Source organism: Lagopus muta, chromosome 20 (assembly GCF_023343835.1).
Source record: "Lagopus muta isolate bLagMut1 chromosome 20, bLagMut1 primary, whole genome shotgun sequence".
NCBI lineage: Eukaryota > Metazoa > Chordata > Aves > Galliformes > Phasianidae > Lagopus > Lagopus muta.
In genome coordinates, this window is record NC_064452.1 from 4,279,523 (window position 1) to 4,305,260 (window position 25,738).

Here is a 25,738-nt window from a genome sequence, read left to right on the forward strand (position 1 = left end):
TGTTGTGCAGTCGCTGTAGCACGCCATTGTCCCCCAAGTGTCCCTATCACGGTGTGAGTGCAGCGCTCAGATTAGCTCCTCCAGCCACTCCAAGGCCTCTTCCCACTGCAGCACAGGGATGGCTCCGGCAGCTGCAAGGCAGAATCACTGGGGTGAGGCCTGCAGTGTGCTGGGGTCGGGCTTGTAGCCCCACAGAGCCTGACCCCACCTCTGGGCTCTGGTGGTCCTGGCCACGGTGGGGCTGAAGGGACGACCCTTCCCTCAGTGCCCGCTGCCTCCTGGCTATCCCGTGGCACTGCGTGCTGCCGCAGTGAGCTCCAGCTCCTGCCCTGGCTCCTGTTGTGAGGATGCATGAGTGAAATCCCAACCTCCCCACAAGTCTGGGACTTTTTTTTCCTCGCTCTCAGCTCTCACCGCTTTCCCTTCTGCGGCCAACAGCTGGGCATGGTGCCATCATCCTGGGCAGGCAGCGGGAGGCTGGCGCTTCCCTTGTTGGGGACAGGCAGTATGTGGGAGCCAAGCAGAGCCATTGGGTTGCCCCCGCACCCTGCCACCCTCTGTAGTGGGATTGATCCTACCTGGGACACAGTGGCATTGGTGCAGCACTGGGGGCAGCTGGAGGCAGGAGGCAGCTTCTGCAAGAGGCAGAGGGCAGTGGGTGTTGGCACAGTGTCACCATGCGTCATGCATGGGGTCATCAGGGACTCACCGGCAGCCGATGTGCAGAGGTGGGCATCATGTTGGGGTGCCGGGGCCATGAGGGGTGGCTGAGTGGGATGTGGATGCTCTGGTGTGGGGCCTGGCTGTGGGATGGGATTGTTGGCATGTCACCACTGCTGGGGCCTGGGAGCAGCTGGGGCTGCCTGGGGAACAAAGGGAAGAGAGCAGGGCAGCAGAAGCCTCTCTGAACCCTGCAGCCCTGGGAGAGGCACTGACACACCGGCTGCTGGAGACCCTCTGCTCATGGGTCCTGTGTGTCCTGAAGGACCCCCATACCTGAGCTGCTCATTTTCCACCACAAAGTCCCGCAGCAGGCCATAGAGGCTGGGCCAGGCTGGAGCTCCCTCCGTTGGGAGCTGCCCTTCAAGGGGGGGGCAGTGCAGCTCCCCAAGGCTGTACCTGCCCACCCAACCAGGCCCTGGCACCTCCCTGCTCCTGGGCAGGCTGAGCTGCTGCCGCAGGGAGAGGTTCTCCAGCTGCAGTGCCCGAATCTCCTCCTCTAAGGTTTGCAGCAGCTTCTCCCGAGGCATCTGGGAGCACCAGGGGATGGATCAGGGTGGGGGTTCCACGGTGGGGGCTGAGCATCCCCCCCCTTCCCACATCCGTACCCTGTTGGCCGTGGGTCTGGTGGTGACCCTGCGGGCTCTGCTGGCGTAGTGCAGCGTGCTCAGCGTCTCTGAGAGGCAGCGCGAGGATGGGGAGATGCAGGCGACCTGCCAACGAGTTGAGCCACCCTGTCCCCATTCAGCCTTCCCCTCTGTGGGCCTCCCTGGCTCCATGTACCTCCTCTCATACCATCAGTGTGACCCCTGAGCCGCCCAGTGAGCGGGCCAGCAGCCGGGTGAGCTTGCTGTCCCGGTAGGGGATGTGCATCCGCTTTCCTCGGGGCTTGGCCAGCAGGGAGATGCAGTGTCCTACAGGAAGAATGAACTGCAGAGCATGCAGTGGGGTGGCAGTTGGGTTCTGCAGCCCACAGGGTCCCTCAGCTCTTACCCAGGGCCAGGAGGCTGCGGTTGATGTTGTTGGCCTCCACGGAGAGCTCCCCGCTGGAGCCGGTGTCCTTCACTCTCTCACTGCCGGCCAGATCCACAAAGCACAGCGTGCCCTGCTTGCTGGTGCCAGGCTGGGGAAGCACACTGTGGATGATGCTGCTGTCCTGCATTCCACCCATCCCTCCCTGGTTGTGTAAACCCCTGAGTTTGGGATGTGGTCTGTGCCGCTCTGCCCAGCACCATCAAAGCATCCTTGGGGCTGGAGGACCCCCCCAGGCCCCAATCCCCCATCCCTCCCCGTGTCCCCACAGCAGGGGAAGGGCTCACTGCTCGGCTGTGGATGTGGATGGTCAGGATGGCGTGGCTGCGGCTCGAGTGCCCATTGAGGGCGTGCGCAGAGGTCCGTCGCCTTTGGGAACCTGCTGGAACAGAAAGCTGCAGGGGGACCTGGCGAGTACCCCCCATGCATACCCCAGCCCCACAGCCCAGCACCTTGCAGGAGCAGCTCGATGACAGCCTCCAGGCTCTCAAACTCCACGCTGAGCTGGTTTTCTACGTAGAAACCACGAGTTTTGCTCCAGCGCAGGGGTAGGGAGCGTGGCGGCCCTGCACTCAGCAGATCCCTGACCTTGGGAGCGGCAGAGGAGTAAGGTGATGTCAGTGGGGCTGGCAGTGGGGCTGGGTGAGTGCTCACCTGCTCATTGTAGATCTCCAGGTAGGAGGCACTGAGCGCCAGGCCGGTGCCACGGCTCTGCTCCAGGAGGCAGGAGAAGGACCGCTGCATCAGCCCCAGCAGCCCTGGGGCATCACTCTGAGGAGATGCCACGAGGTCAACGGATCACACCACATCAGCACCTGTCCTATTACTGGGTGCCAGTGTGGTACCTGTCCCAGAGGGCCCATCAGGGTGTAGGTCTTCCCCGAGCCTGTCTGTCCGTAGGCGAAAACAGTGCAGGAGAAGCTGGGGGAGATGCTGAACCTCAGGCACGGCCCCAGGTCGTGGCAGAGGGATGCCACCTCTCGGCACTGTCCGGGCAATGCAGACATCCTGGTGCCGTCTTTAGGGTGGGGGTCATATGGGGGCTCACCCTTCCACTGCCAGCTCCACCAGCTGCTGCATGCCGCTGCCCTCAAAGACGGCCTCCTGTGAGGCACCCGCATCAAAAACGGCACTGAAGGTGAAGGTGGCATCGTGCCTGGCTGCACTCACCTGGGCACGGGGACGGCGGTGGCTCAGGAGGGGGTCACAACCCCTGGCCCCACCGCGGGAAGGTGGCACTTACATGGACGGTGCCGTTGCCCAGGCTGTGCACCGCGTGCCGGTCACCCCGACGCATCTCTGTGCAGGTTAGTGGTCGGACCCTGATTGGGGGGGACACACAGAGGTGGCACTACGTGGGGATCCTCGGGGGTCCCACTGTGATACTGGCCTGGGAAACAGGTGACACTGACCTCAGCACCACTCTCAGGCGTGTTTCTCTGCCCTCCTGATCCTCACCGGGGCTCCTGGGGGGAACAAGGGGCAGTGGGGTGGAGGAGGCACCCCTGGAAGAGGGACCTGAACATGCACGTTCCTCCTGCCCCACTGTGCCCCAGCAGATGGTAGGGAGTGATGTCCCACCATGTCCCCGTGCAGGGACCCCCCTGTCCTTTCTTCCCTGGCCTTTTTGCAGTGGCTTTATCAGTGGTGGCTGCTCAGGCCCCGGGCTCAGCCCCTTCCATTTCCCCCAGACTTACAGTTGCAGTTGGCTCCGTGGGAGCATTTTGGGCCGTGTTCCTGCTTGGGGCCCCCAGCCCCGCTCCTCCTCTGCCTCCATTCTCCCTCAGCACCCCTCGCTCAGGGCGGCAGCAGTGCCTGCTTGGCCCCGGTGGGATCCACCAGCAGCCAGCTCTGTCTGCCCCACACAACCGGTACCACGGCTCCTGTTAAACATTGACTGGTGCCAGCCCTGCAGGAGGGTGGCATGGGGGGGGGTGAGGCTGGGGGGCAGGCGACGGGTGCTGCATGGGGTCACTTCACCTCAGGAGGGATGTAGAAGGTCTCAGCATCAACTGCATTTCCCAGCTTAGTGACACTGGATCCCTGGGCCTCCTCCATGGCTGGGGTCCCTATGGATCCGATGGGGGAAAGGCTTTGGGAACCGTCGGGTTGCCCAGTACCTGGGTAAATTGGGGTTACTGGTGCTGGGAAAGCAGCTCCTGGAGCTGTCGGGTTGTCGGTACAGGGAACTGCTGGGATTATGTGACACTGAGGGCACTGACGATGCCCCCGGGATGCTGCCGTCGGAGGGCACCAACCGGGACCGGCCCCAGGGAACCGCCGGGGGGGAAAGGCAGGGAGGGGGGAATCGATGAGCACCGCCCGCTCGGGGCGGTCCCAGCCCACCGGGAGAGGATAAAAGCCAGGCTGGGAGCGGGGCCGGGGGAGCCGGGCAAGATGAGCGCTGCCCCAGGCACCTCCCGCGCCCCACAGCCGCTGCTCCGCTTCCCCGACGGGGCGGGCGGTCCTGCGGCGGGGACGGAGAACCGAGCTCCAGGGCCCTTCCCCTGCCCGGGGGGACCAAGGAAGAGGCGGCGGACCACGTTCAGCCGGGGGCAGCTGTCAGAACTGGAGAGGGCTTTCGCCGCTGTGCCCTACCCGGACATCGCCACCCGAGAACGCCTTGCTGAGCTCACGCAGCTGCCTGAGGCCAAGATCCAGGTGAGCAGAGCTGGGACCCCCAAGACCCCCCAACCTCCCTCCATCTTTCCCGAGGTCCCCATCCTGTATTCCCGCCCCGTTGAATTGTTCCCATAGTCTCATGGTTCCCCCCATTCCCTGACCCAGGTTTGGTTCCAGAACCGCCGTGCTCGCAGGATCCGCAGCGCCAAACCGGAGCCACCACTGTCACCACCACCAGGGGAACAGGATCCGCCCGTGGTCACCCCCGAAAGCACCATCCCGGTCCCCACGCTGCCACCATCGAGAGCCCACAGCCCTGCATGGGGCCTCCCCACCTCGCTGGGCTCTATCTCTGACCTTATCTACAGTGCAGCCATCACCAATCTGGGCGAGCCGTAAGCGGGGTGCGCTGGGGCTTAATGCCCTGAGTTCATTAGGGTGTGGAATTACTGCTGGGCCCAGCGGTCCCTACGATGCCATCCAATATCCTAAATGCTGGTGCAGCCGTGACGGGGCCAGCTCCCAATCAGCCCCCCTAATACCAACTAATCTTTTGGAAAAAATACCTTAATCTGAGGCAGGATCCGCGGATGATTGTGGCGTGGCCGCCCCTAATCCTCAGGCACGTTTGCAGGTGCCGGCAGATTTCCCCGTATCAGATATTAAAGCGTGTTCACTGAAGGGCTTAGCTGCCATCAGAGCATTAATCACCGTGTCCAGCTGTGGCACAGTGCCCACCCAGCAGGTGTCTGGATCCCCGAGGCCCAGCAGAGCCCCCTCCCCTCTGCACGGCCATGGGGGCACTCAGCGAGTTCCGCTCTCTGCTCCACGGCACCCCAGGCTCCTTTTGGAGCTGCCTTCCTTCCTCAGCCAGAGAAAATGGGTTTGGTATGAGCTGTGCTGGGAGTCAGGTGCCAACTCCAACGTGGTCACACCAGGCGTTGTCATGCTGGACAGATCTGTGTGGAAGGCAACCATCATCACGTACTGTCAAGGTGACAATGAGTGAGTACTGCTCTCCCTAAAACGGGCAGGGGACCAGGTGGGAGCAGGAAGGACAGGCTAAGAAAGAGCCCTGGTTTGCACAGGAGACAGCAGGATGTGATGCAGAGGGAGAGGGAAGATTTATGGCTGGCTGTGATGTCTTTTAGAGGCCAGGTTAGCGTGCTGCATGGCAGGATGGAGGTTGAAAACATACACTGTTACTTAATTCTATAATAAAATGACAGAAACTTTACAGAGTAACTGAGACAGCAACAGCTTGTAACCTCCTGTGTGCTGGGGTGGTAACATCCACTAGAGGACAGTCCAGAGATAAGATGCCCCAAACAAATGACTCATGTAGTGGGCAAAAGCCTCCAGCAGGAGCCTCAATTGCAGGGGATGTGTGTGGCTATAGTTTCCCAAGGTCTCCTTCAATCGTGCGCACCATCACATACAGTTCAGCCAAGCCAACCACCGAGGCCACAATCACTGCTGACAGGACACGCTGTGGGTACAAAAAGAAAGAAAAGTGACTGTGTGTGTGTGTGTGTGTGTGTGGTTGAGCTGCTGCCTGGTGCTGGGCAGCATCTGCTGCTCCTGCCAACAGGTTCTGAGCTGGTTCTGAGGCCATGGCCACTCACCGCCGCTGTCTCCACAAAGAGATACTGGCTGCCCAGGTATGTGCAGGCAAACGCAGCCACCACGGTGACAAAGAAGTTGAATATGGTGACGACTACAGCTTTAACAGAGCGAACTGGAGAGAAACAGGAGAGAGGAGGGATTGGTGAGGGGCAAGCTGTAATCCTGCTGGCTGAATCTGCCTGCGACTGCCTCAGCTGGGCTACAGGAATGCTTGAAAATTCACGTTTTACACCTCTAGAAATACTTTTCAGAACTACAGACTGGCCGCTCCTTTACTGGAGGAATACTTTGAGCATTTCAGGGAGGTGCTGTTGCTCAGAGAGGGAAGGGCTGGCTGAGGCCAACCACTAGTGATGTGATGGCTCCTGTGCCCAACTGCTCTGCTATGTACCATCAGGTGTCAGCAGGACAAACAGCCACTCACCTTGCCTCCCGAATTCAGCTAATGTCCCATGGTTCATATCCTAAAAGAAGGGATTAAAACAACTTGTGTTCCACTGTATTTTAACATTATTTGCAGAATAAAAGCAATAGCAAAACCCTGTCCAGTTTCTAAGACCTGCTGAGAGCTCTGGACAGCTTCTGCTGGGCCTTGGCAGCTGTTGGATGGGCTGCAGGGGAGCAGCAATTCCACAGGGCCCGCATTTTTCTGGATTTGTGCTTGCGGTCTGATTCATTGACAGTGAGAAGGGAAATTTCTAATCAAAGCACTTCTTGGGGTTTGAGCATGTTCTCAGATGGAGATTTGTATTTAACAGACCTTAGAGAGTCTTGCCTTGAATTGTGATGTGATAGCAGGGAATGCCCACATACACATGGGAGCATCCTGAACTTAGAAAGCCAGACTCAAACAAGAGATTGAGAGCATCAGCTTCTGCTCTTCATGTGAGCATCAGCTTGAAGATGAACTGATGTGTAACACCAACCCGGCAGCCTGGCTACTTTATTATTTTGCCCCTAAGATAGAGATGGATTTTCTTCCAACTTCCCCCCAGTTTTGCCTCAGGAGCACTGAAGGTACAGTGTTCACAGAATCACAGAACATCCTGAGTTGGGAAGGGATCCATAATGATCATCAAATCCAGCAGAGAAAGCTGTCCAGCTGCTTCTTGAATTCCAGCAGCTCAGTTCCATGTCTGCTGCCCTAGGGAACTTGTTCCAGCGCCCCAACACTCTTTGGTAAAGAACGTTTTCCTGATATTCATTCTGAACCTCCTCTGCAATTGGACATGCTAGCGGGGGTTGGATTCCCATCCCTAGGTGGGAATTCTCCCTCCAGGCCCCTCACCTGCCTGGTGACGTTGCGGGTCATCCGCCGGTACTCCTCATTGGCCAGCTTGGCTTTTATCTGCTCCAGCCTGGCCACCAGCTCGGGGTTCTGGGGGAAGGCCGCAATCACAGTGAGGGCCTCGGGAGGTGGCGGCAGCTCCCAGCCCTTCCCCGGCCCTCACCTACCCGCGGCTGCACCGGCACTTCGGGCAGGGCGATGTCGCTGTCTCTCAGGAGCTCGTAGAGGAACAGCGGGGATCCTGCGGAGGGCAGAAAGAGGCGGTTAACGGCGACGCGCGGTGCGGCGAGGTGCGGCCCAATAGGCCTCGCGCGGCCTACCTGCCTCCCGCAGCCCGCTGTGCAGCCTCCGCAGCAAGCTGAAGGACACCACGGAGCCTTTGGAAGCCACGGCCTCCCGCAGCTCGTCCCGCAGCGCGGCGGGAAGCCCGGACAGCTCCTCGCTTTCCACCGCCCGCCTGAGCCGCGCTCCGGCCCGAATCGCCGACGCCATCTTGCCCGGCTGGTCGCCTAGGCAACGCGAAACACCATAGAGCTCCGACTGTGCCGGCGGACTAGAGCGCCGCCGGGGGAGGAAGTGGGAGGGAGACACTTCCGGGAAGCGGAGGACCGGAAGTGGGCCCGCACTGTAGTGTGGGCCGGCGGCGGGATGTCGGGCGGCGCGGCACGGCGGTACTTGGCGGCGGCGCTGGGTCGGTGCCGTGCCCGCGGGCTGCCGCTGTGGGAACCGCTTTGGGAGCCGCTCCCGACCCGCGTGCCGCGGGCTCTGAGCGGGGGCAGCGTCGCGGCCGTCTCGCTGCTGCCGCGGAGGCACCTGTCGTCGCGGTGAGGCCTGTGAGGGGCGGGCCTGACGGCGGGGTTCGGGTGGGTCGGAGGTTATTGGGGCGGGTGAGGTGCTTTTGGTGTGCGTGGGGGGGGTCTGGGAGTGTTCAGGTGGGTCTGGGGGTGTTCGAGTGGTTGAGGAGTTGTTGGGGCGGGTGCAGGGGTGTCATTGTGGTTGAATCTTGGGGATTTTTGTGGTTGGATTTGTGAGGGGGTGTTGGTGGGTCAGGTTTTTTTGGTGCGTTTGAGGAGTGTCGGGGGTGAATGAGGGGGTATTGGGCTGGGTGATGGGGTATTGGAAGGGGTTTTGGGTTGCATCAGATGTTTTTGGGATGCGTGGGGTTGTTTGGGTTGTGCTTGGGTTTGAGGGAGGGGCATTCAGGTGAGTCAGGGACCACAGGGGCAGGTGGAGGATGTTGGAGTGCTTGGAGAGGGATTATTGGGAGACTGGGGGTGACTGGGTGTGACTGGAAAAGGGAGGGAGGTCTGAGGAGGGGGGGCACTGGGGCTGAGAGCAGTAGGTGCTCATGGGAATGTGTGAGGTACAGGGAGGGGGCTCTGGTGCTATGCATAGTGCTCCCAGCTCTGGGCACGTTGCCCAGCATGGCCCGTGTGCTGCCCTGCACAGCCAGCAAAACCTCTGTCTGCTCCTAGGAACCGTCTGGAGGGCAAAGTGCTGGAGACAGTGGGAGTGTTTGAGGCACCAAAGCAGCATGGCAAATACGAGACGGGTCAGGTGAGCTGTCCTGGGGAGCAGAGCATGGGAAAGAGCTTCTGCTCATCAGAAGGCTGTGGCATAGCAGTGGAAGGCCAGAAGTGTCACAGTTTGGTGTTTCTTGTGTCTGCTGTGTTGGCAGTTTGTCAGTCATCTGACAGTAGCAAGTTGATAAGAATCTGCAACATGCCACGTCTGTTCATACAGTGGTATTTGCTCTCCAGTTTTAATTTGTTTTCTCCCTTTAGCAGCAAAAGAGAGAATTGCTAAATCTGAGGAACAGCTAACCTCATTTCTGCATATACGACTCTCACATGTTTCTGTGTTTCTGAGCAGTCTTCCATCCCTCTCTCCTTTCTGCACTTCTTTTGATCCACTACTTTATTACTGGTTCAACCATTTGTTTTATGGGATAGAGGCAAGGCAAACTTGTACTCGTTTCACATTATGTTCCCTCTGTGTTTCTGCTGTAGTGATTGTCCTGTATTCTCATGTAACAAATTCTACTTTAGTTAACAGATATTTTTTTCTTCTGATACTTTCCAAAAGAGGCCTGGTGGGTTTGTGCTTTCTGTTGTATCTAAGAGTGAAGCTTGCTGTGTATTCAAATGCAACTGTTTGTTCCTTTCAGCTATTTCTTCACAGTGTGTTTGGCTATCGAGGAATAGTTCTGTTTCCCTGGCAAGCTAGGCTCTATGATCGGGATGTTGCTTCTCCTGTCACAGAAAAGTAAGGATTCTTTCTAGTTTATGCAGTTATATTGACACTTATTAGCAAGTTTCGTGCTTGAAGCAATGAAGTTTTTTAAGGAGAACATTAGTATGGTTCTGTTTTATGTGAGGGTAAACTGGAATAGATGTGCTCAAACAAGATACTGCAGTAATTTTCTGTTAATTAGAGGCAGGATGATGGAAGGACAAAGGAAGAGAGCGTGTGTGTGTGAGAGAGTGAGAAATTGGAAATGGAATTGAATGACTGTGAAATGTATTTTAAGAAGTTATTGTTATGAATGTGCTTGGTCCTGGTGACAGCAGTTTGCTGCCATCCTGAAGTGAGCTCCTTCCCCTTGTGAGCAGCAGATGAAGCAGGGGTTGGTGAGCACACACTGGAGCTCAGCGTTCTGCTTTTCTGTTTAGGAGCGAGAATGTAGCAGGCCATGGTTCCAAAGAGGTCAAGGGCAAAACTCATACTTACTATCAGGTGCTAATAGATGCTCGGGACTGTCCACACATTGTAAGTAACCAATATCATCCTGGTATTGAAATTAAGGTATCTTCTCCAGTGTGAATGCTTTTCTTCCAGTGGCTATAAATCTATGTAGTTACTGTTCATCGAGTCATAACTGCCCTGAAGAAAGTATCCTGGAATGTCGTGTGCCTGTTTTCTGGATTGTTTTTCCCCTTTCTAACCTTATTTCCTCATCCTTTTGGTGTTTCTATTTTGTTATGTGTAGGCAATTGTGAGATGCAGCACTGAGAATGTTTTTGAATTGAGGGAAGAATTAGTCTAGAAATATTAGGAGGTGAATCAGTCAAATAAAACAATTGTAAAGCACTTTAGAAAGAGCAACAGTAAACCGAAATGTCACTGGAAACTGGCCCCCAAAAATCTGCACTGAAAGACACAAACCTTCCTTTTCTCAGTCCCAGAGGTCGCAGACAGAAGCGGTGACGTTCCTGGCAAATCACGATGACAGCAGAGCCCTCTATGCCATACCAGGTTAGTGAAATGCACTTCTGACTGCTGTGGAGATGTGATTACTCATGGAGTGAGCTCAAAAAAAGCCACACAGAGCCAGCTGCTACCAGTGCAGCAGCACTGCATGTAGGACATTGCTGTAGTAGAGCTGCTTGTGGTGTGGGGCCCTGTTTGAAGTTTGTCAGACTGTGATAAAGGCATGGCTGCTCGGAGCTGCTGAGACATAGATGCCATATGCATGCTCTGTTGCATACAGGCCATTCTGCTTTGCTCCCAGGACCACTAGCTCTCTTTTTGTCCTATGTGTTTCCTGTCCAAACGCCTTTTGTGGCTGTACAGTCACTTTGCAGCCCCTATCTGGAATTCACCCTGTGGAGAAATCTCACAGCCAAGGTTATTGGTAGCCAATTTCCTCCCATCGTGCTTGCAATCATAGTTCTGGCATTGGTTTCTGCTGCCAAAATCCTTTTCTTCTTGCAAGTGAAATCTGTTTCACTGTCAGGGGACTTCTGAGCAGCTCTTTGCTGGAGAAGTTCCATGGCTTTGGGGGTTTCTTTTTCAGGTTTAGACTATGTAAGCCATGAAGATATCCTTCCCTACAGCTCCACTGATCAAGTGCCCATCCAGCATGAGCTCTTTGAGAGATTTCTCATGTATGACCAAACAAAAGGTAATCTTTGGCCTCATGGTGCTGTACCATATCTAAAATCCATCCATCATCTTGGACACAGTATAAAACTTAGAGTCTGCTGTGGATTTTTGTTACACTAAAGCTTCTTTTAAGTTATTTTTGTGACTGTGTTGTTACATTATACTTAAGTACTCCTTCCCTGCTTGCAGTTCCACCTTTTGTAGCACGGGATACACTTTGTGCATGGCAGGAAAAGAACCACCCCTGGTTAGAGCTCTCTGATGTGCACCGGGAAACCACAGAGAACATTCGAGTCACAGTCATCCCTTTCTATATGGGCATGAGGGTAGGTCTGTGTTACATCTTGCTGTTCTGTGATCTGTTTAACTTGTATGTTTGGGGTTTTTTTTTTGTTCTAAGGCCTGTTTACTGACTGAAAGTATTTTTTGCTTACTGGAGAAATCACTTTTTGGCCCCATTTGCAATTTCATTGTCCAGCTTATGTATGAGCACGAAACTGCTTTGTCATAACTCCTTGGGGAATAAGTCCTGTGCTTGGATTTCTCTTGTTATTTGTTGGGTAGGAAATACCCTGGACTTTCCTGCTAAACACTGACAGGAAGATATTTAGGAATGCTTATAAATTTGTCCTTTACTGTACCAGATATGTGTGTAATATTACTCCAGCAGACATCTTTGGGGCCACGAGCCTGTTATCCTGCCCAGCAGTGAGGTGCTGTAGGTGTTGACCTCTGTATCCTATCTCGAATGGAGGTTAGAACCCTCTGGATTTAATACACAACCATTCACTCTTCATAGTGTAGCATCTTGACATGGACCATTCGAGACAATAAGGCTGTAATGGGCTTCTAAGCCAGGAATTACAGCAGCAGTTTGGTTTCTGAGTCTGGAGGAGTACAGCTGTGCTGTGATGGGTGAATGTTCTGGTTTGAAATTGCAGCTTCCGTGGGCTCCAGCTGATTTTTGCCCTGAGCTGTCAGAAAAACAGGTGCCTGAAGGCAAGGAAATGGGTGTTTGTGGATCTGTGAAGTGTGTGTAATTAACAAGGAGATCCACTCTCCTCTGTAGTCATGAGATCTGCAAATCTCCCACCTCATGACTGTGTTTAGAGCAGAGCCAGTGCCAGGCAGCAACTGCTGGACTGCTTTGGAGAGCAGCTGTCTGTGCTCACGTGAGTTGTCTGCATCACGCTGGCATGGAGAGAGAGCTCCTGTGCTTGTGCTGTGCTGACAGCTGAAGAGGTTTTGGCACTGAGCATTGAAGGGCAGCTGCTAAAGTCTTTTGTTTCTCTTGACAGGAAGCCCAGAATTCCCATGTCTACTGGGTAAGTGCCTTTTGTTTTGCGGAGCAGCTAAAGGGAAGGAGTTTATTTGCTGTGGCATCATTGCTGTGTGATAAACTCTGAGGGAGAGAGTAGCCCTTGCCTGGCAGCTGTTTCCCAGTACTGGCTATGGGTTATCAATTATTTGCAGCTGATTCTGGTTCTTGATGACAGTTTTTCTTCTGTCCAGTGGCGTTACTGTATTCGCTTGGAGAACCTTGACAGTGAAGTGGTGCAGCTCCGAGAAAGGCACTGGAGGATATTCAGCTTATCTGGCACCCTGGAAACAGTCCGAGGCCGTGGTGTTGTTGGAAGGGTAGGTATTGTGCAGCTGGATTGATTTGCCAGTGAATTGCTTAGTGGGCAATAGAAGTAGAATAGAAAACAGGAATGGAAGGAAAAAAAAAACCCCAAAACAGAAGCTTTTTATGTGATGCTTGTATACATGAACTTCACACAGAATGTTTCTAAATTACTGACATTGGGAAAACTGGACTAATACATCAGACTGGTGTTACTCTCTGGGTGTTTTGTTTTCCATGGAGTTGGGAGAGATGCCGAGGCGTTAAGAAACAGAAAAGAGGAACTGGTGCCAAATAACATTTCTGAAGGTTGTGTATGCATCTCTGGTTTTCTTCTTTGTGTGTAAATTTCCTGTTGACACCTGGCTGTGGAGGAATCATAAGATCCTTTGCTGATGTAGAGTGGTCTCTTGTTTTCTCAGGAGCCGGTGTTATCCAAAGAACAGCCAGCATTTCAGTACAGCAGTCACGTCTCCCTGCAGGCATCCAGTGGTCACATGTGGTAAGAAACACTTATTACTGCAGTAGTGGTTTAGATACAGGATCCCACAGCGCTCGACTGGGACACAGTTTGCAGTCTGAAGTGGTGGCTTGAAGTGAACTGGATGGGATTTGGTAGTTAAAGTGGGTCTTTGTAAGCTTCTTCATATTAGTAATCCCAGTTAGGGGTAAGAAGATCTGCTGATTTCCTGCACTAAGAAGGCTCTAGGCTAATTATCCTCCTTCTCTGATCTTTGCTGAACTGGATTTGAAAAGACATGAAGCAGTACTGCTTTACTCAGTTTCCCTTTCAGTCCTTGGCATGAGGCTCCGTGCTGGCGTTCTCTGGGCAGCAGAGGTGCTGTGTGGTGGTGCTCCCTCTTTGGGGGGGCTGCTCTTTCACTGGGCTTGGATTCTGCTCCTGCAGTGCACTTTTGTGTTCACAAACAATTGGCACGTGGGGTTACTCCCAGTTTAGGCCAGCTAAGACCTTCAATTTAACTGGCATCCAGGTTCTCTCTTCTGTAAGGGCAGGTGGGGAAGCGCTCAGCCCGAGTTATTCTGCTCTATTGCATGGTTAAAGCAGTTTCCTTTTGTTTTGCATTTCAACTAGGTTAGCACATCTAGTGTTGTCTCTGGACAATAAATGTGCAGCCACCTCTTGCCTGCTGTGTGACAGGTCTCTGGCTTGTGCTTTTTGAGTAAATCTGTTTCAGATGTTAAGCTGTTTTGAAACTGCCTTTGTCTGAGTTGGGAAAAGCTCAAGAGCAGCTCTTTACCTATAGGCTATACCCTAGTTTGACATTATGCAATTTAATTGCCTGAATGTATGCCCTGAGGAATAAAAATAGTCGTAGTGTTGTTTATTTTCCCCTCTTTCATGCATCCTGAAAAGAAGGCAAAGGCTCTGAAGTTCAGGGCAGTGAGAATAACAGGGCCGTGGCAAATTCTTTTTGTGTTCAAGAACAGGTAGATTCAGTTCCTCCACACCCTTTCTGAAGGGCAAAGTAGACAAAATTGGCAATTGCTTCTGTAATGGGATTTCATATTAACACAGACAACTACTGGAGCTTCTGCCAAGAAATGCAAATCAGAGTTTACTTGCAATCATTTTGTAAAAATAGTTCGGATGGTTCCATCTCCTCTGGGGTGGGTGTGAGATAAACACTGCTGCAGATGCTTGGAGTGCATTTACCTCCAGGAGGCTCCAATCATGACATCTTTATTCAGGAAATGTGTATTAGAGATGTGATGTAAACTGCCCAGGAGTCTTCCAATAAGTGAGTCATCCTGGCAAACAGATGCTGAACCAGCCCCAGTCCCTCAGCAGGATATGGAAGAGATGTTTCTTAGCGCCTAGTGATGATTCCTAGCTGTGTCTCTCCCTGGCCTCAGCGAGATCTCTACCATTATTTTGCAGGGGTACTTTTCGATTTGAGAGGCCTGATGGCTCCCACTTTGATGTCCGAATCCCACCCTTTTCTCTGGAAAGCAACAAAGATGAGAAGACCCCCCCCTCCGGCCTGCACTGGTAGAGCAGATTGAGTGCTGAGACCCACAGAGAACTGTGTGTGTTGTAGATCTTTACCTTCCCTCCTCATGCTGCAGCCAGGAGAATGGAGCTTTTAAACATTTTAAACATTTCACTTTTAACCATTGTCTAACGAGGAGGCTCTTTTTTCAACTTTAGTACTGGCTCTCTCAGGCTGCTTGTAAACATAAGCTGTGCTACAATTAACCCTTCCCTTTGTGGCACCTGCTGGGGTTGGACCTGGGCAATGTAGATCTGTGTGGCTGCAGAAGACTGGCCCCCTCAGCAGGCCTGGCCCCTTTCCAATGTGTTGTGAATTCTCTGCAATGTGAGGTTTCTCTAATAAACTGGCCCTTCCAGTTGCAACCAGTCTTCCTTTATAAACTAAGGCCTAGAAGTTGCCTCCAGCTTGCCCTGGCTTCTTGCTCCTCTTCACCCTTGTGCAAAGCAGAGTCAGCCCAAACTTCTTGCTGCTTCAGAAGGCAGCGAGGAGGATGTCTTAGGGAGAAGAAATGAACTGCTGTACTTCTTGACAAGGCGCAGCCTTCTTGCAATGCTGCTGCTTTCGGGGCTTTAGCCAGTGTGTGGCAGAGCAGCCTTGTAAGCTATGCTCCTTGCTTTGCAGCTTGCCTGAGCTATGCGCTGGGGAGGTGATGCAAAGCCTGTTTTGTTGGAGAAGAGAGCATAGAGAGGGAAAGGTGTGTTGGCAGGTAGTGCTGAGCAGGCAGACACGGTGCCTTTTGAGCGTGCAGCACTGGGCTGCATGATGCAATAGTCCAGGGGAGCTGAAGGGCACATGAACAGCAGCCCCCCGTGTCCCGAGGGCTTACCTACCTCTAGCAATACATGATGTAGCTCTGTGTTTTCTTGGCAGTTTTTGCTCTGAGAGGAATACTTTTACCCAGAAAGCAGTCACCCACAATGAGGTAGTGCTTGGCTTTTGCTCCTGCTTGCTCATTTCAGTACGGTGTGATTGTTATTATTATTATTATTTTTATTTTTTTTTTTGGTAGTCTGCACAGGGGGCCTTGCCAAAGTGCAGGCACGGGTTGGTGAAATATTTGTAAGCTTACAGTGTGAGGGTTTGTGGGAATTTTGCTTTTACCTGTGAAGGGCCTGGTCTCAGTGCACATCAGGTGTTAATATTCTTCACCAGCCTGAACTGCTCTCACCAGCTCCAAGGATTGCAGAGATCAGACATCGGCCTCTTCTGCTGCCCCTGGATGTCCTAGGCCCGGCCCTGGGTGACTTGTAGGGGCAGAGGTTGCCTTGTGATGGGAAACCTAGGTGGAAAAAGTTTCAAACCATGTTCCTTCCCCTGGTTTTGCATAAATGGCAAGGGATAAATAACTTATGGCCTGTTTTTCCTGCTCCAGAAGTATCCCAGTTACCTCATGTCCTCTTCCCTCCACGTTTGGCTCTATATGGCAGTGCCACGTGGTCAGACAGTAGGAGAGACCGTGTGCTGCCCAGCAGCTAATGAACACCCATATAGGGAGAATTAATTACTAATGCTTAAACAGTGTTTATTTGTCACTGGTCTCTTAATTTTGTGACTTCTTTCCTGTCAGGTAGGACGTGATCTACATTGCTTTTAGTTAGAAGGTTTGGACCGCTTGTTTTAGGAGTAGGTAAGGATTGGTAAAGAGCTGCTCTCAGTTGACCCTCCGTCATGCACCACTGTTATGCTGTTTGCTTTGCAGGAGAAAAGAAGGGAATAACACAGTGCTGGGGGGAGGGGGGGATTCCTAGCTCTTATTTCTTTTTTCCTCCTTTGCCATCGTTCAGTGGAGAACAGAGAAGCAGCCGCCCTGCTTCTCTTGAGTTACTGACTTCATCTTTCCTGGCAATTGCAACACTATTGTAAATATTTAACCTTACCAGCTCACCTGCTTGCGTTCTGAGGGTGGTGTGGGCCTAATGCTTCCAATAGCAAGGGCAGTTGTGCTTCTGACAGATGGTGTGGGCCTGGGGGTACGACAGAACCTTGCTGTGCCAATCAGCGTGCAGTGCTGCCACAGCACACGGGGCTGGCATGGGGAGCACGGAACGCTGCTGCCCGATCTGTGTGTGGAGCAGGACAGGACCAGCCCCAGGCCTGGCTTTGGGGCTCTTCCTCAGTCCCCCTTCCCACACCCAGCGGCTCTCCTGAAAGGGGCTTTTCTCTCCTCTGTAAATACGTGTATAAAGAACTCCTCAATAAAGCGCTGAAGGAACGGCTGGGCGTCCTGCCTGTCATTTCCCCCGCGTGCAGCCCCATAAATGCTCCGCCATGCTGCACGGCCATCATCCCCGCCGCCGCCATCTTGAATGCGATCTGCACTTTGCCGCCTACTCCGCTCCCTCACGTCGCCGGAAGTGACGCAAAACGCATGACCGGAAGCGGCCGTGGCGGCGTGAAGGCAGCATGGTGGCGAGCGGCGCTCACCGGGCCGGGCCCCTGAAGCAGCAGAATAAGGCGCATAAGGGCGGGAAGCACCGCGGGACGGCACAGCGCCGAGCTGGGGGTGAGGCGGGGCGATCCGTGGGGCTCCCCACCGCGTTCCCGTTAGCCTTATCGCCGCCTGACCGCTCTCTCTCCGCAGGCCGAGTCTCCGTCAAGGCGCTGCCGCACCGTCGGCGCCGAGATCTGAACAGGGTAGATCGACGGCACCAGGCGCTGCAGCTCCGCAGACAGCGCAAGGAGGCGGTGAGGGCTCGGGGGTTTTGGGCCTGGCGTGGGGAACGGCTGGTAGGATGGGGTGTGGGGGTAGCTTTGTTGGACCGGGCTGCTTTGGGTCTAGGAGCTGGCTAAGCAAGCGTTATAGGACCGAGCTGTGGAGCTGCAGTATCGATCAGGGGTGTGAGATAGGAGCTGGATCTGGGATGGTTTTCACGCCATGATCTTTGCCCATAGGTGCTAGCAGAAAAGCGGAGCTTGGGCAGCAGGGATGGGCCCCCACATCTCGTGGTCGTGGTGCCGCTGCACGCCAGGGCTGCAGCACACGATGCCCTCCGCCTGCTGCAGAGCCAAGATTCGGTTGTTGTCCACTTGGATGAGGGAAAAGCCGGCAGCTTTGCCATCCTTTGTCCCCGGCTCAAGCAGCGCTGGCGGTTTGTGACAGCGCAGGCAGGTGAGGAAGTTCGTGTGGGTCTCAGTTCTGTACCCCCAGCAGCCCCAGTAATTGAGGTGTCTTGTATGCAGGGGATCTGCATGCCGTCATGGACCTAGCAAAAGTTGCCGACTCCCTGCTTTTTGTCTTGGATCCTGTGGATGGCTGGGACAGCACAGGGGAGCACTGCCTCTCTTGCCTTTTTGCCCAGGGGCTGCCCAGTTACGGTGAGATGAAAATTCAGAGCTTCTACTGGGGTACAGGGTGAGTGGGGTGACTGAGGGGGGGCTTACTGTTGCAATAAGTAGAAGCTCTGTATGTTAGTAAGTAATCACAGGCCTTCTGGCTGTTCTGTTTCTGAGGGCTGGTCAGGTAAATGCTGTCTTATTGTCTTACTCTCCTGGTAGGGCAATGCTGGAGCTCTAGGTTTAAGTCTCAGAAGTATGGTGGTTATTAGTATTGCAATGGCTGTCCAGTTGTGCAGAGCAAAAGGAGTGAGTTGGTTTCTTGCTGAGTTAAATTCCCAGACCCTTATTTCCATAGTCAATTTAGTCTTAAAATCTTTTATCTGAAGACAGAAAATCTGTCTTTTTTTTTAATGGGTGAAACCGCCTTTGTACCTTGTGTTGTCAGACTTTTTTTTGGTTATTTGAGCTGCAGGCATCAAAGTTAGCATTAATGCTTTGTGAAAGGGGTATAAGGAGGTTTGTGCTCTGATGGGGAACTCTGTTCTACGTCCTTTGTAGTTCTTGCTGTCCCAGGGGGCACCGATGTGCCACCAAAGAAGCGGATAGATGCCAAGAAGAAACTCACCAAAGCTATTGAGAAGTGGTTTCCAGAGGTCAAGCTCTTTCCCCTAAACACAGAGCAGGAGTCCTCAGTGCTGCTGAGGCACCTCGCTACCCAGAAGCAGCGGCATCTCGCTTTTCGGGACAGGCGGGCTCACCTGCTTGCCTATGCTGCTGAGTTTGTGCCCAGTCAGGAGTGTGACCAGATTGGGACCTTGAAGGTGTCTGGTTTTGTCCGAGGACGGACCCTCAATGTGAACAGCTTGGTGCATATTGTGGGGCATGGAGACTTCCAGATGAGCCAGGTGGATGCCCCCCCTGACCCTCTCTCTTTGAATCCCAGAGCGGTTAAAGGACAGAAGAAGAGTCAGGACATGGATATGCAGGTTTGTGGGACATCATGGCTTTGCTGTGCCCATTAAAACAGTGTTTCTAAGCTTTCATTCAGAAAGTATGTTTGGTTATGGGTGGTAAAGGGTGGGGGAAAAAGGGAGTTTTATCAGAAGAGGCAATAGGTTCATTTTCTGCCAGTGAGCTGTGGCTCCCTTACAGCATAACTGACGTTGACACTGGAGGGAGTTTGTGCTGTTTCTTGGATATTTTCTGGTAGCAAGGGCTGTGGGAGGAGTTGTCCTTGGCTTTAAACTTGTTATTAGTTTCAGATGGATAGCTTTACAGCTGGGGACTCTGCTTTTGCTCTTCAGGAAGACTCTGCAAATGGTCCTGATGAGATGGAAGAAGATGTTAAAATCCTGATGAAGGCAGATACAAGCAAACAGGAATCTTTACAGTCAGAAGTGGTTCCTGATCCTATGGAAGGGGAGCAGACCTGGCCAACTGAAGAAGAACTGCAAGATGCAGAGGGTGAATAGCAGCAGTATTTCTGTACCTTTTCCTTGTCCCTGTTAGAAAGGCTGTCAGAAGCCACCTGCTGGTGGGATAGCTGAAGGTGGCTGTGGAGAAACAAGCTACTGGGAACCAAGGGATTTCTTGTGACTTCTGTTCCTGGTTACCCTCACCTGATAGCAGGGCTGGCTGGTTTGCCTGACAACAGGGTTACATTTTAGCTGCCTTTTCTAGGCTTTGACAAATTCTGTTCTGGGAAACAGTGACTCTGGGCTCTAGAGGTTGGCTTGGTTCTTCTGGTGTAAATGCTGCTGAGCAAAAGGAGATTTGTACCTGTATTAACCATTGGTGGAATTCCCACAGCATCTCAGAAGGAGAACAAAAGGGTGGTGAAGGTCCCCAAAGGTACATCCAAGTACCAGGCTGCGTGGATTGTTGATGAGGGAGAAGAAGGCAGTGAGGAGGAAGAAGAAGATGATGATGAAGATGATGATTTTGGTGATGATATGATGGAAGAGGCAGTTTCCCAGGTAATTCCTAAGAGCTGATACTGCAATTGATCTTCTGGATACTGTTGTATAGCCTAGCTTGGTCCTGTCCTTGTAGCTTTCCCTATGCAGGAACACAACACTGAGATAAGACTTGTTTGGATTTCCATGTTAAGCCTCTCACATCTATCCTGCTACTTCTGCTCTGCTAGATACCAAAATGGGGGACTGTGTTGTAGCTATGAATCACACTGTGCAAATAGATACGGGATTTGCTGCAGAGACATAACTGAGTGCCTGTACTCCTGTGTGTCAGGAGGGAGAAAGCAGTGGGGAGGAAGAAGAGCTTGCAGAGGAGGAATGTGAGACCGTGACCATGTCTGAGTGCATGCGGGATGACCAGTATGATGAGAAGGCAGAGGAAGATGAACAGATGCTGGAGAAATACAAACAGGAGAGGATGGATGAGATGTTTCCAGATGAGGTGGACACACCACGTGATGTGCCTGCCAGAGTCCGGTAAGAAACTACATGCGGTGATGGGAGAGGAGCTGGAAGGGGTTCTCCTCTCTGGTTTGCTGAGGTAGGGCAGGAAGCCTGTGATGTCCTAGCCGTGATGTCTGAACCTGGCTGAAGGACTCTTCTGAAGATGAACCCTTAGGCTCTGAGGCTTCCAGGGGAGATGCTAGCTGAGGCATTGTGCCACTCCGTGGGGCAGAAAGAACATGTCCTGAGCTAGGAGAGAGAGGAGCGAGGCGGAGTCCTAGCGTTAGTCCTTGTGCATTTGTGAATCAGTTTGTCTTTCCTGTTGTCTGTCCTTAAGGTTCCAGAAGTACCGAGGGCTCAAGAGCTTCAGGACTTCTCCATGGGACCCTAAAGAGAATCTCCCAAGGGACTATGCAAGGATTTACCAGTTCCAGGACTTCTCCCGAACCAGAAAGCACCTCTTCCGGCAAATAGAGAAAGAGGAGACTGAAGGAGCTTCGGTAACTCCACTGGATGCTGTTCTTGGTTCCCTGTCTTAATCCTGGCCTTGTATCTGTCCTGACACTTTTTTTTCCTACTGCAAGAAGTATTCACAACTGATGCTCTGTTGGCAGGTTGGCTGGTATGTTACACTGCATGTCTGCAATGTCCCCGTGTCAGTAATGGAGAGCTTCAAAGAAGGGAAGCCACTAGTCCTGTTCTCACTGCTTCCCCATGAACAGAAGGTGACTAAGTTGGGCTCTGTTGATTCCTTGTGTGTGTGCAGCTCTTCATGTGATTCCCCTGATGGGTTGGAGAGGTTTTGGCTGCAGAAGGTTTGGGCTAAGATTTCCATGCACTGCTTGCACTTTGAAACCAGATCTTCCTGTGGTCAGAGCAGCCTGAAGCTTCCAGAGGTTTTCAGACTGGAGCATCTGGCTGGTTTGCACTGATGACCAGCAGTCATTTGGGAAACCACAGTGAAGGGAATTTGTCCCTGTTGCAATGTTTGCTTTCTGCTCTTGATGTTATTTGCCAGCCCTGCTGTCAGCTTCTCACAGCAGTGTCCATCCTGCAGATGTCTGTGTTGAATTTCCTGGTGCGGCGGCATCCAAGCAACAGTGATCCAGTGAGGGCAAAGGAGGAGCTGATCTTCCACTGCGGGTTCAGGCGCTTCCGAGCTTCCCCTTTGTTCTCCCAGCACACATCAGGTTTGTGAGGGGACTGGTGGGGAGAGAACAGGTACGGCAGGATGTGGGGCCAGGGTTTGTAGGGCAGGAAGCCTGTGATGTCTTAGCCACAATGTCTGAACCTGGCTGAAGGATTCTTCTGAAGACACGCACCAAGGCGCTGAGGCTTCCAGGAGAGGCACTAAACAGTGGGGAGCAGGAGGGCTGGGCAGCATGGTTTTCTGGTTCTGGCAAGGCAATGGCAAGTTCCATGCAGCAAGCTGGCAGCTCAGAGGATCACATTCATTCCTAGACACCCTATGCCAGCAGGGAAGTGCTGCGTGTAGCCTGCTATCTTTCAACACAGAGCCCCTTTGCTAGGAAAGAAGGAGTTCAGTGGGGTTTCTCAGAGCTCTGAGGACTTTTGTTGGACTGAACTTGGTCACTGCTGTTCTATCCTAGCTGATAAGCACAAGCTGGAGCGTTTCCTGCGCCCGGATTCTGCCCTGGTGGTGACTGTTTACGCTCCCATCACTTTCCCACCTGTCTCAGTGCTTGTTTTTAAGCAGAGAAGTAACGGTAAGTCGGATTAGTGCTGAGAGTGTGTTAAGAAATATATGTTAGCAGGCTTTTCTTATACTTTTACCAAGAGTGCATCTATTTGTAAAGTGTGACTTGAAAAAAAGAAAAATACATGCTGTCTGAGAAAATTAACTGCTTTCCTTCTCTGTTACCACTGGCACCTTTCTTCCTGCTGGGGGGCTGCTCTGGGCCTTGACCCATGTGGTGAAGGGGGTTGTGGTGAGGGAGGTGGTAATGGAGTTGCATTTGGTAACGCTACCCTGGTGTGGTAATTAATCTGTCTTGCAGGAATGCACGACCTCATTGCCACGGGTTCTCTGCTGGCTGTGGACCCGGACAGAATCATCATCAAGCGGCTCGTGCTCAGTGGTCATCCTTTCAAGATCTTCACCAAGGCGGCTGTGGTGCGGTACATGTTCTTTAACAGAGGTATGGCCTGTGTATGCAGTGGGAAGAGGGGATGTGGAAGCAGAAGAACTGTGCCTTGTGTTTCTGTGGCAAAGCCTGTTGCTTATGTGCCATTTGTGTTTTGCTCTCTAGAGGACGTGATGTGGTTTAAGCCAGTGGAGCTAAGAACAAAATGGGGTCGTAGAGGGCATATAAAAGAGCCATTAGGTAGGTTTGGTTCTGTGTTTGTCTCTTATGATGAACAGGACGTGGTTTTCCTGGGCAGGAGTGACAGCTAATGGCCTCTTCTGCTCTTTCCCTAGGGACACATGGTCACATGAAGTGCCACTTTGATGGACAGCTGAAGTCCCAGGACACCGTGCTGCTGAACCTCTACAAGCGTGTTTATCCTAAATGGACTTATGATCCCTATGTCCCAGAGCCTGTGCCGTGGGTGAGGAGTGAGAGTGCACTGCCAGGGCAAGAGGTGGAAATGGAATAAGCCTCCAGGCACAGTGCTAGTGCAGTTTGTGCCTCTCCGGCTGCTTTCTCAGCCTAAGCACACTGTGCACACTGATGTCCTGGACATATCAGTGCCCAGGGTTTGTACTGGGGCAGCTGTCTCAACAGTTGGTGCTTAGGATAGATTAGAGTTATTTATTTTAATGGAAATGTTTTTCAAAAAATATTTACGTCTCTAAGTCTTGGTGGTGGCGGCCAGCTGTAGAGGCCAAATGGGAATCTGTCAGCACCCTGCTGTTCTGTGAGCCCTATGGCTTGCTGGGACTTTTGTCTTCTTGCTCTGCCACAGCAGTGGGTGAGAGGATTTTGCAGTATCAGACAGGAGTTTGTTGGAGGTTGCTGATGACAGAGAAAGGTGAAACAGCAGCTGGGCAGTGGCTGGGTGCAGTCTGCTTCAAGGTCTATTCCAGAGCAGGATGGCTGGGAAGGGGAGAAGCAGCAGTGCTTTGCTTTCAGGCTCCCTGTAGTCACCCTTTGCTTTGGAACCAAGTGATTCTGGGCTGTAGAGACCAGCTCCATCTTTCCTTACCCCTTCACAGAAGCTTTCAAACCTCTGGCTTTGTTCATCTGGTTTTTAGTATCGTACAAATTCAAAGCCAGGTTCCTGCCACTGGATATGCTGCTCTGTTCTCAGTCTCCGTCCCCAGGGAGGTCTGTGAGCCAGGTCAGGGAGCTCAGGTCCACGTTTCCTCCACACAGCACGATGCAAACATTCTCCACCTCCCGGGGGACTGCCTGGAACTGCTCTGAGAGCACGGCTGCAACTCCCACACCCGCTGTTGGCTCAATCAGCAGCTTCATCTTTTCCCACACCAGCCGTGTGGCTCGCTGTTGGGACAGAAGAGCAGCTGTCATCCCAGCAGCAAGTACGTGCTCCTCTAGGGCTATGGGGGGCACTGCAAGTGCATCTGGCTCTGCAGCACTTTGGGGAGGGAGAGCAGTTTCCACCAACTCTTTCCAGCTGGAAAGAGTGTTGGTGTTTGCACAGCTGCTGTGGTGCGTAGGGTTTGCCCTGAGAGAGTGCAGGGATGAGAACAGAGGAGCAGAGCTTGGATGGAGCCAGCTGCCTGCTGGCAGCTGCTGGGAGGGGAGGCAGAGAGTGCTTACCTTGATTTCTTCCTCTGAGACGGTCAGAACATCGTCGACCAAATCCCTAATGATGGGCCACGTGTTTTCTCCAATACTGCTTTTAACTGCATCAGCAATGGTGACTGGGTTGTGGCGGTTGGGGGTCAGTTCCCCTCTCAGCTTGGACTGGTAGCAGTCATCTGCATTGTGGGGTTCAGCAGCAAACACTTTCACATCTGGTCTCAACGCCTGCAGAAAGCAGGAGAGTCACTGTGTTGCTCTGAGTACCTGTGCTGTGTTGCTGTGCTGGCAGGGGGCTGTGGTGCACACCCCCAGGCAACCCTGATTTCTGTTCTTAGAGACAAGCTACCCTGACAAAGGTGGAGATACAACCATCATCTCTAAGCTGTGCTGTTACTTACCTTGATGGCCACTGCTATTCCTGCAATCATTCCTCCGCCCCCAACAGGAACCACCAGTGCATTCACCTCTGGTGCCTGCATAGAAAAGAAACGTGAGCATTTCTATAGCAGCTCTTGTACCCTTGTGCTACATCCCCTCACCTGCTCCAGCACCTCCAGGGCAATAGTTCCCTGCCCTGCGATCACGGCTGGCTCCTGGTTGGGGTGCACCATGACTCCTCCTGTCTCTTGGACCACGCGTGCAGCTGTCTCTGCTCTGGACTAAAGGCAAAGCACAGCAGTTGGCACAGTAGGACGGGAAACCGTGTCCTCAGTTGCTTCCCCCTAACTCCTTCCTTACCTCATCACTGGGCTCGCACGGCACGAGCGTGGCCCCGTAGGCACGGATGGCAGCTTGCTTACAGCGTGGGGCTGTGCGGGGCACCACGATGTAGGCAGGAATGCCTGTTGGAACAGTTGCGGGAGGGAATTTGCATGCTGCAAAAGGGGAATGGAGCTGGGCCGTGTCCGGAGAAGGGAGAGCCCTCCTGCTGCTCCGCAGGGCTGGGGCTGTTAGTGGAGCGGAGCTGAGGTGTGCTGCTGTCTGCCGCACAGGGATACGCCTTATATCTCACGCTCTGCGCGCTGACCTTTTCCCCCACGCGTTACCTTCATCCCGGGCCGCACGGGCGAGCGCCTGCCCGTGGTTCCCGCTGCTGTGTGTCACTACGGCGCGGGGCCGCTCCCGCCCTGCCTTCTCCGCGTCCTCCACGAGGATCCTGACCGCGTTCAGCGCCCCGCGGATCTGCAACGAGACGCGCCGCTGGGATCCGCTCCCCTCCCCCGGCGCCCCGGCACGGCACCGTCCTGTCACACCACCGTCCCGTCACACCTTAAAGGAGCCGGTGCGCTGGAAGAGCTCGCACTTGAAGAGCAGCTTGCGGCCGGCCAGCCGCTGCAGGGACCCGCAAGTCAGCACGGGCGTGCGCCGCACGCGGTCCCGCAGCCGCTCCATCGCCGACTCCACGTCGGCCGCCCGTACCGAGCCCATGGCCGCGCCGCTCCCGACCGCGCCGTGCGCATGCGCGCGGTCAGTAGCCGGGCTCCGCGCGAGGAAGTTTG

The 25,738-nt window shown here is 53.5% G+C and overlaps 6 protein-coding genes and 2 non-coding genes across 8 annotated transcripts; 5 read left to right on the top strand and 3 right to left on the bottom strand.

Annotated features, from left to right (window-relative positions):
- Nucleotides 1–18: 18 nt before the first annotated feature.
- On the bottom strand, nucleotides 19–5,046 carry KIF12 (kinesin family member 12). Its single transcript, XM_048967193.1, has 18 exons — nucleotides 4,941–5,046; nucleotides 3,450–3,821; nucleotides 3,165–3,218; nucleotides 2,996–3,074; nucleotides 2,801–2,922; nucleotides 2,598–2,673; nucleotides 2,407–2,523; nucleotides 2,205–2,340; nucleotides 2,040–2,131; nucleotides 1,714–1,843; nucleotides 1,516–1,634; nucleotides 1,329–1,433; nucleotides 997–1,250; nucleotides 710–863; nucleotides 579–635; nucleotides 415–488; nucleotides 209–336; nucleotides 19–131 (listed from the first exon to the last, which is right to left on the bottom strand). Exons 2-18 carry the CDS (start codon nucleotides 3,527–3,529, stop codon nucleotides 67–69), a joined length of 1,842 nt encoding a protein of 613 aa, XP_048823150.1. The 5' UTR covers nucleotides 3,530–3,821; nucleotides 4,941–5,046; the 3' UTR covers nucleotides 19–66.
- Nucleotides 3,833–5,055, top strand: SEBOX (SEBOX homeobox). Its single transcript, XM_048967200.1, has 2 exons — nucleotides 3,833–4,413; nucleotides 4,540–5,055. The coding sequence occupies exons 1-2, from the start codon at nucleotides 3,976–3,978 to the stop codon at nucleotides 4,771–4,773; spliced, it is 672 nt and encodes a 223-aa protein (XP_048823157.1). The 5' UTR covers nucleotides 3,833–3,975; the 3' UTR covers nucleotides 4,774–5,055.
- TMEM199 (transmembrane protein 199) lies at nucleotides 4,835–7,869 on the bottom strand. The gene is made up of 6 exons (XM_048967201.1): nucleotides 7,609–7,869; nucleotides 7,456–7,529; nucleotides 7,289–7,378; nucleotides 6,425–6,464; nucleotides 6,000–6,112; nucleotides 4,835–5,863 (listed from the first exon to the last, which is right to left on the bottom strand). The coding sequence occupies exons 1-6, from the start codon at nucleotides 7,778–7,780 to the stop codon at nucleotides 5,768–5,770; spliced, it is 585 nt and encodes a 194-aa protein (XP_048823158.1). The 5' UTR covers nucleotides 7,781–7,869; the 3' UTR covers nucleotides 4,835–5,767.
- Nucleotides 7,870–7,882: 13 nt separating this feature from the next.
- POLDIP2 (DNA polymerase delta interacting protein 2) lies at nucleotides 7,883–15,174 on the top strand. The gene is made up of 11 exons (XM_048967198.1): nucleotides 7,883–8,112; nucleotides 8,764–8,845; nucleotides 9,456–9,553; nucleotides 9,961–10,057; nucleotides 10,468–10,543; nucleotides 11,085–11,192; nucleotides 11,363–11,499; nucleotides 12,472–12,498; nucleotides 12,686–12,811; nucleotides 13,220–13,299; nucleotides 14,698–15,174. Exons 1-11 carry the CDS (start codon nucleotides 7,937–7,939, stop codon nucleotides 14,810–14,812), a joined length of 1,122 nt encoding a protein of 373 aa, XP_048823155.1. The 5' UTR covers nucleotides 7,883–7,936; the 3' UTR covers nucleotides 14,813–15,174.
- A 1,987-nt stretch (nucleotides 15,175–17,161) lies between these two features.
- TSR1 (TSR1 ribosome maturation factor) lies at nucleotides 17,162–23,750 on the top strand. Its single transcript, XM_048967190.1, has 15 exons — nucleotides 17,162–17,315; nucleotides 17,394–17,497; nucleotides 17,705–17,921; nucleotides 17,993–18,127; nucleotides 18,647–19,074; nucleotides 19,393–19,552; nucleotides 19,898–20,064; nucleotides 20,339–20,541; nucleotides 20,846–21,008; nucleotides 21,123–21,233; nucleotides 21,566–21,698; nucleotides 22,119–22,235; nucleotides 22,527–22,667; nucleotides 22,779–22,853; nucleotides 22,949–23,750. The coding sequence occupies exons 1-15, from the start codon at nucleotides 17,216–17,218 to the stop codon at nucleotides 23,125–23,127; spliced, it is 2,433 nt and encodes an 810-aa protein (XP_048823147.1). The 5' UTR covers nucleotides 17,162–17,215; the 3' UTR covers nucleotides 23,128–23,750.
- LOC125703203 (small nucleolar RNA SNORD91 family) lies at nucleotides 20,611–20,703 on the top strand. Its single transcript, XR_007380793.1, has one exon. It is a non-coding gene; the product is annotated as a small nucleolar RNA SNORD91 family (small nucleolar RNA).
- Nucleotides 21,762–21,854, top strand: LOC125703202 (small nucleolar RNA SNORD91 family). Its single transcript, XR_007380792.1, has one exon. It is a non-coding gene; the product is annotated as a small nucleolar RNA SNORD91 family (small nucleolar RNA).
- A 20-nt stretch (nucleotides 23,751–23,770) lies between the features above and the next one.
- Nucleotides 23,771–25,691, bottom strand: SRR (serine racemase). The gene is made up of 7 exons (XM_048967199.1): nucleotides 25,509–25,691; nucleotides 25,286–25,421; nucleotides 24,978–25,081; nucleotides 24,779–24,898; nucleotides 24,638–24,712; nucleotides 24,255–24,464; nucleotides 23,771–23,975 (listed from the first exon to the last, which is right to left on the bottom strand). The coding sequence occupies exons 1-7, from the start codon at nucleotides 25,665–25,667 to the stop codon at nucleotides 23,778–23,780; spliced, it is 1,002 nt and encodes a 333-aa protein (XP_048823156.1). The 5' UTR covers nucleotides 25,668–25,691; the 3' UTR covers nucleotides 23,771–23,777.
- Between the last annotated feature and the right edge of the window lie 47 nt (nucleotides 25,692–25,738).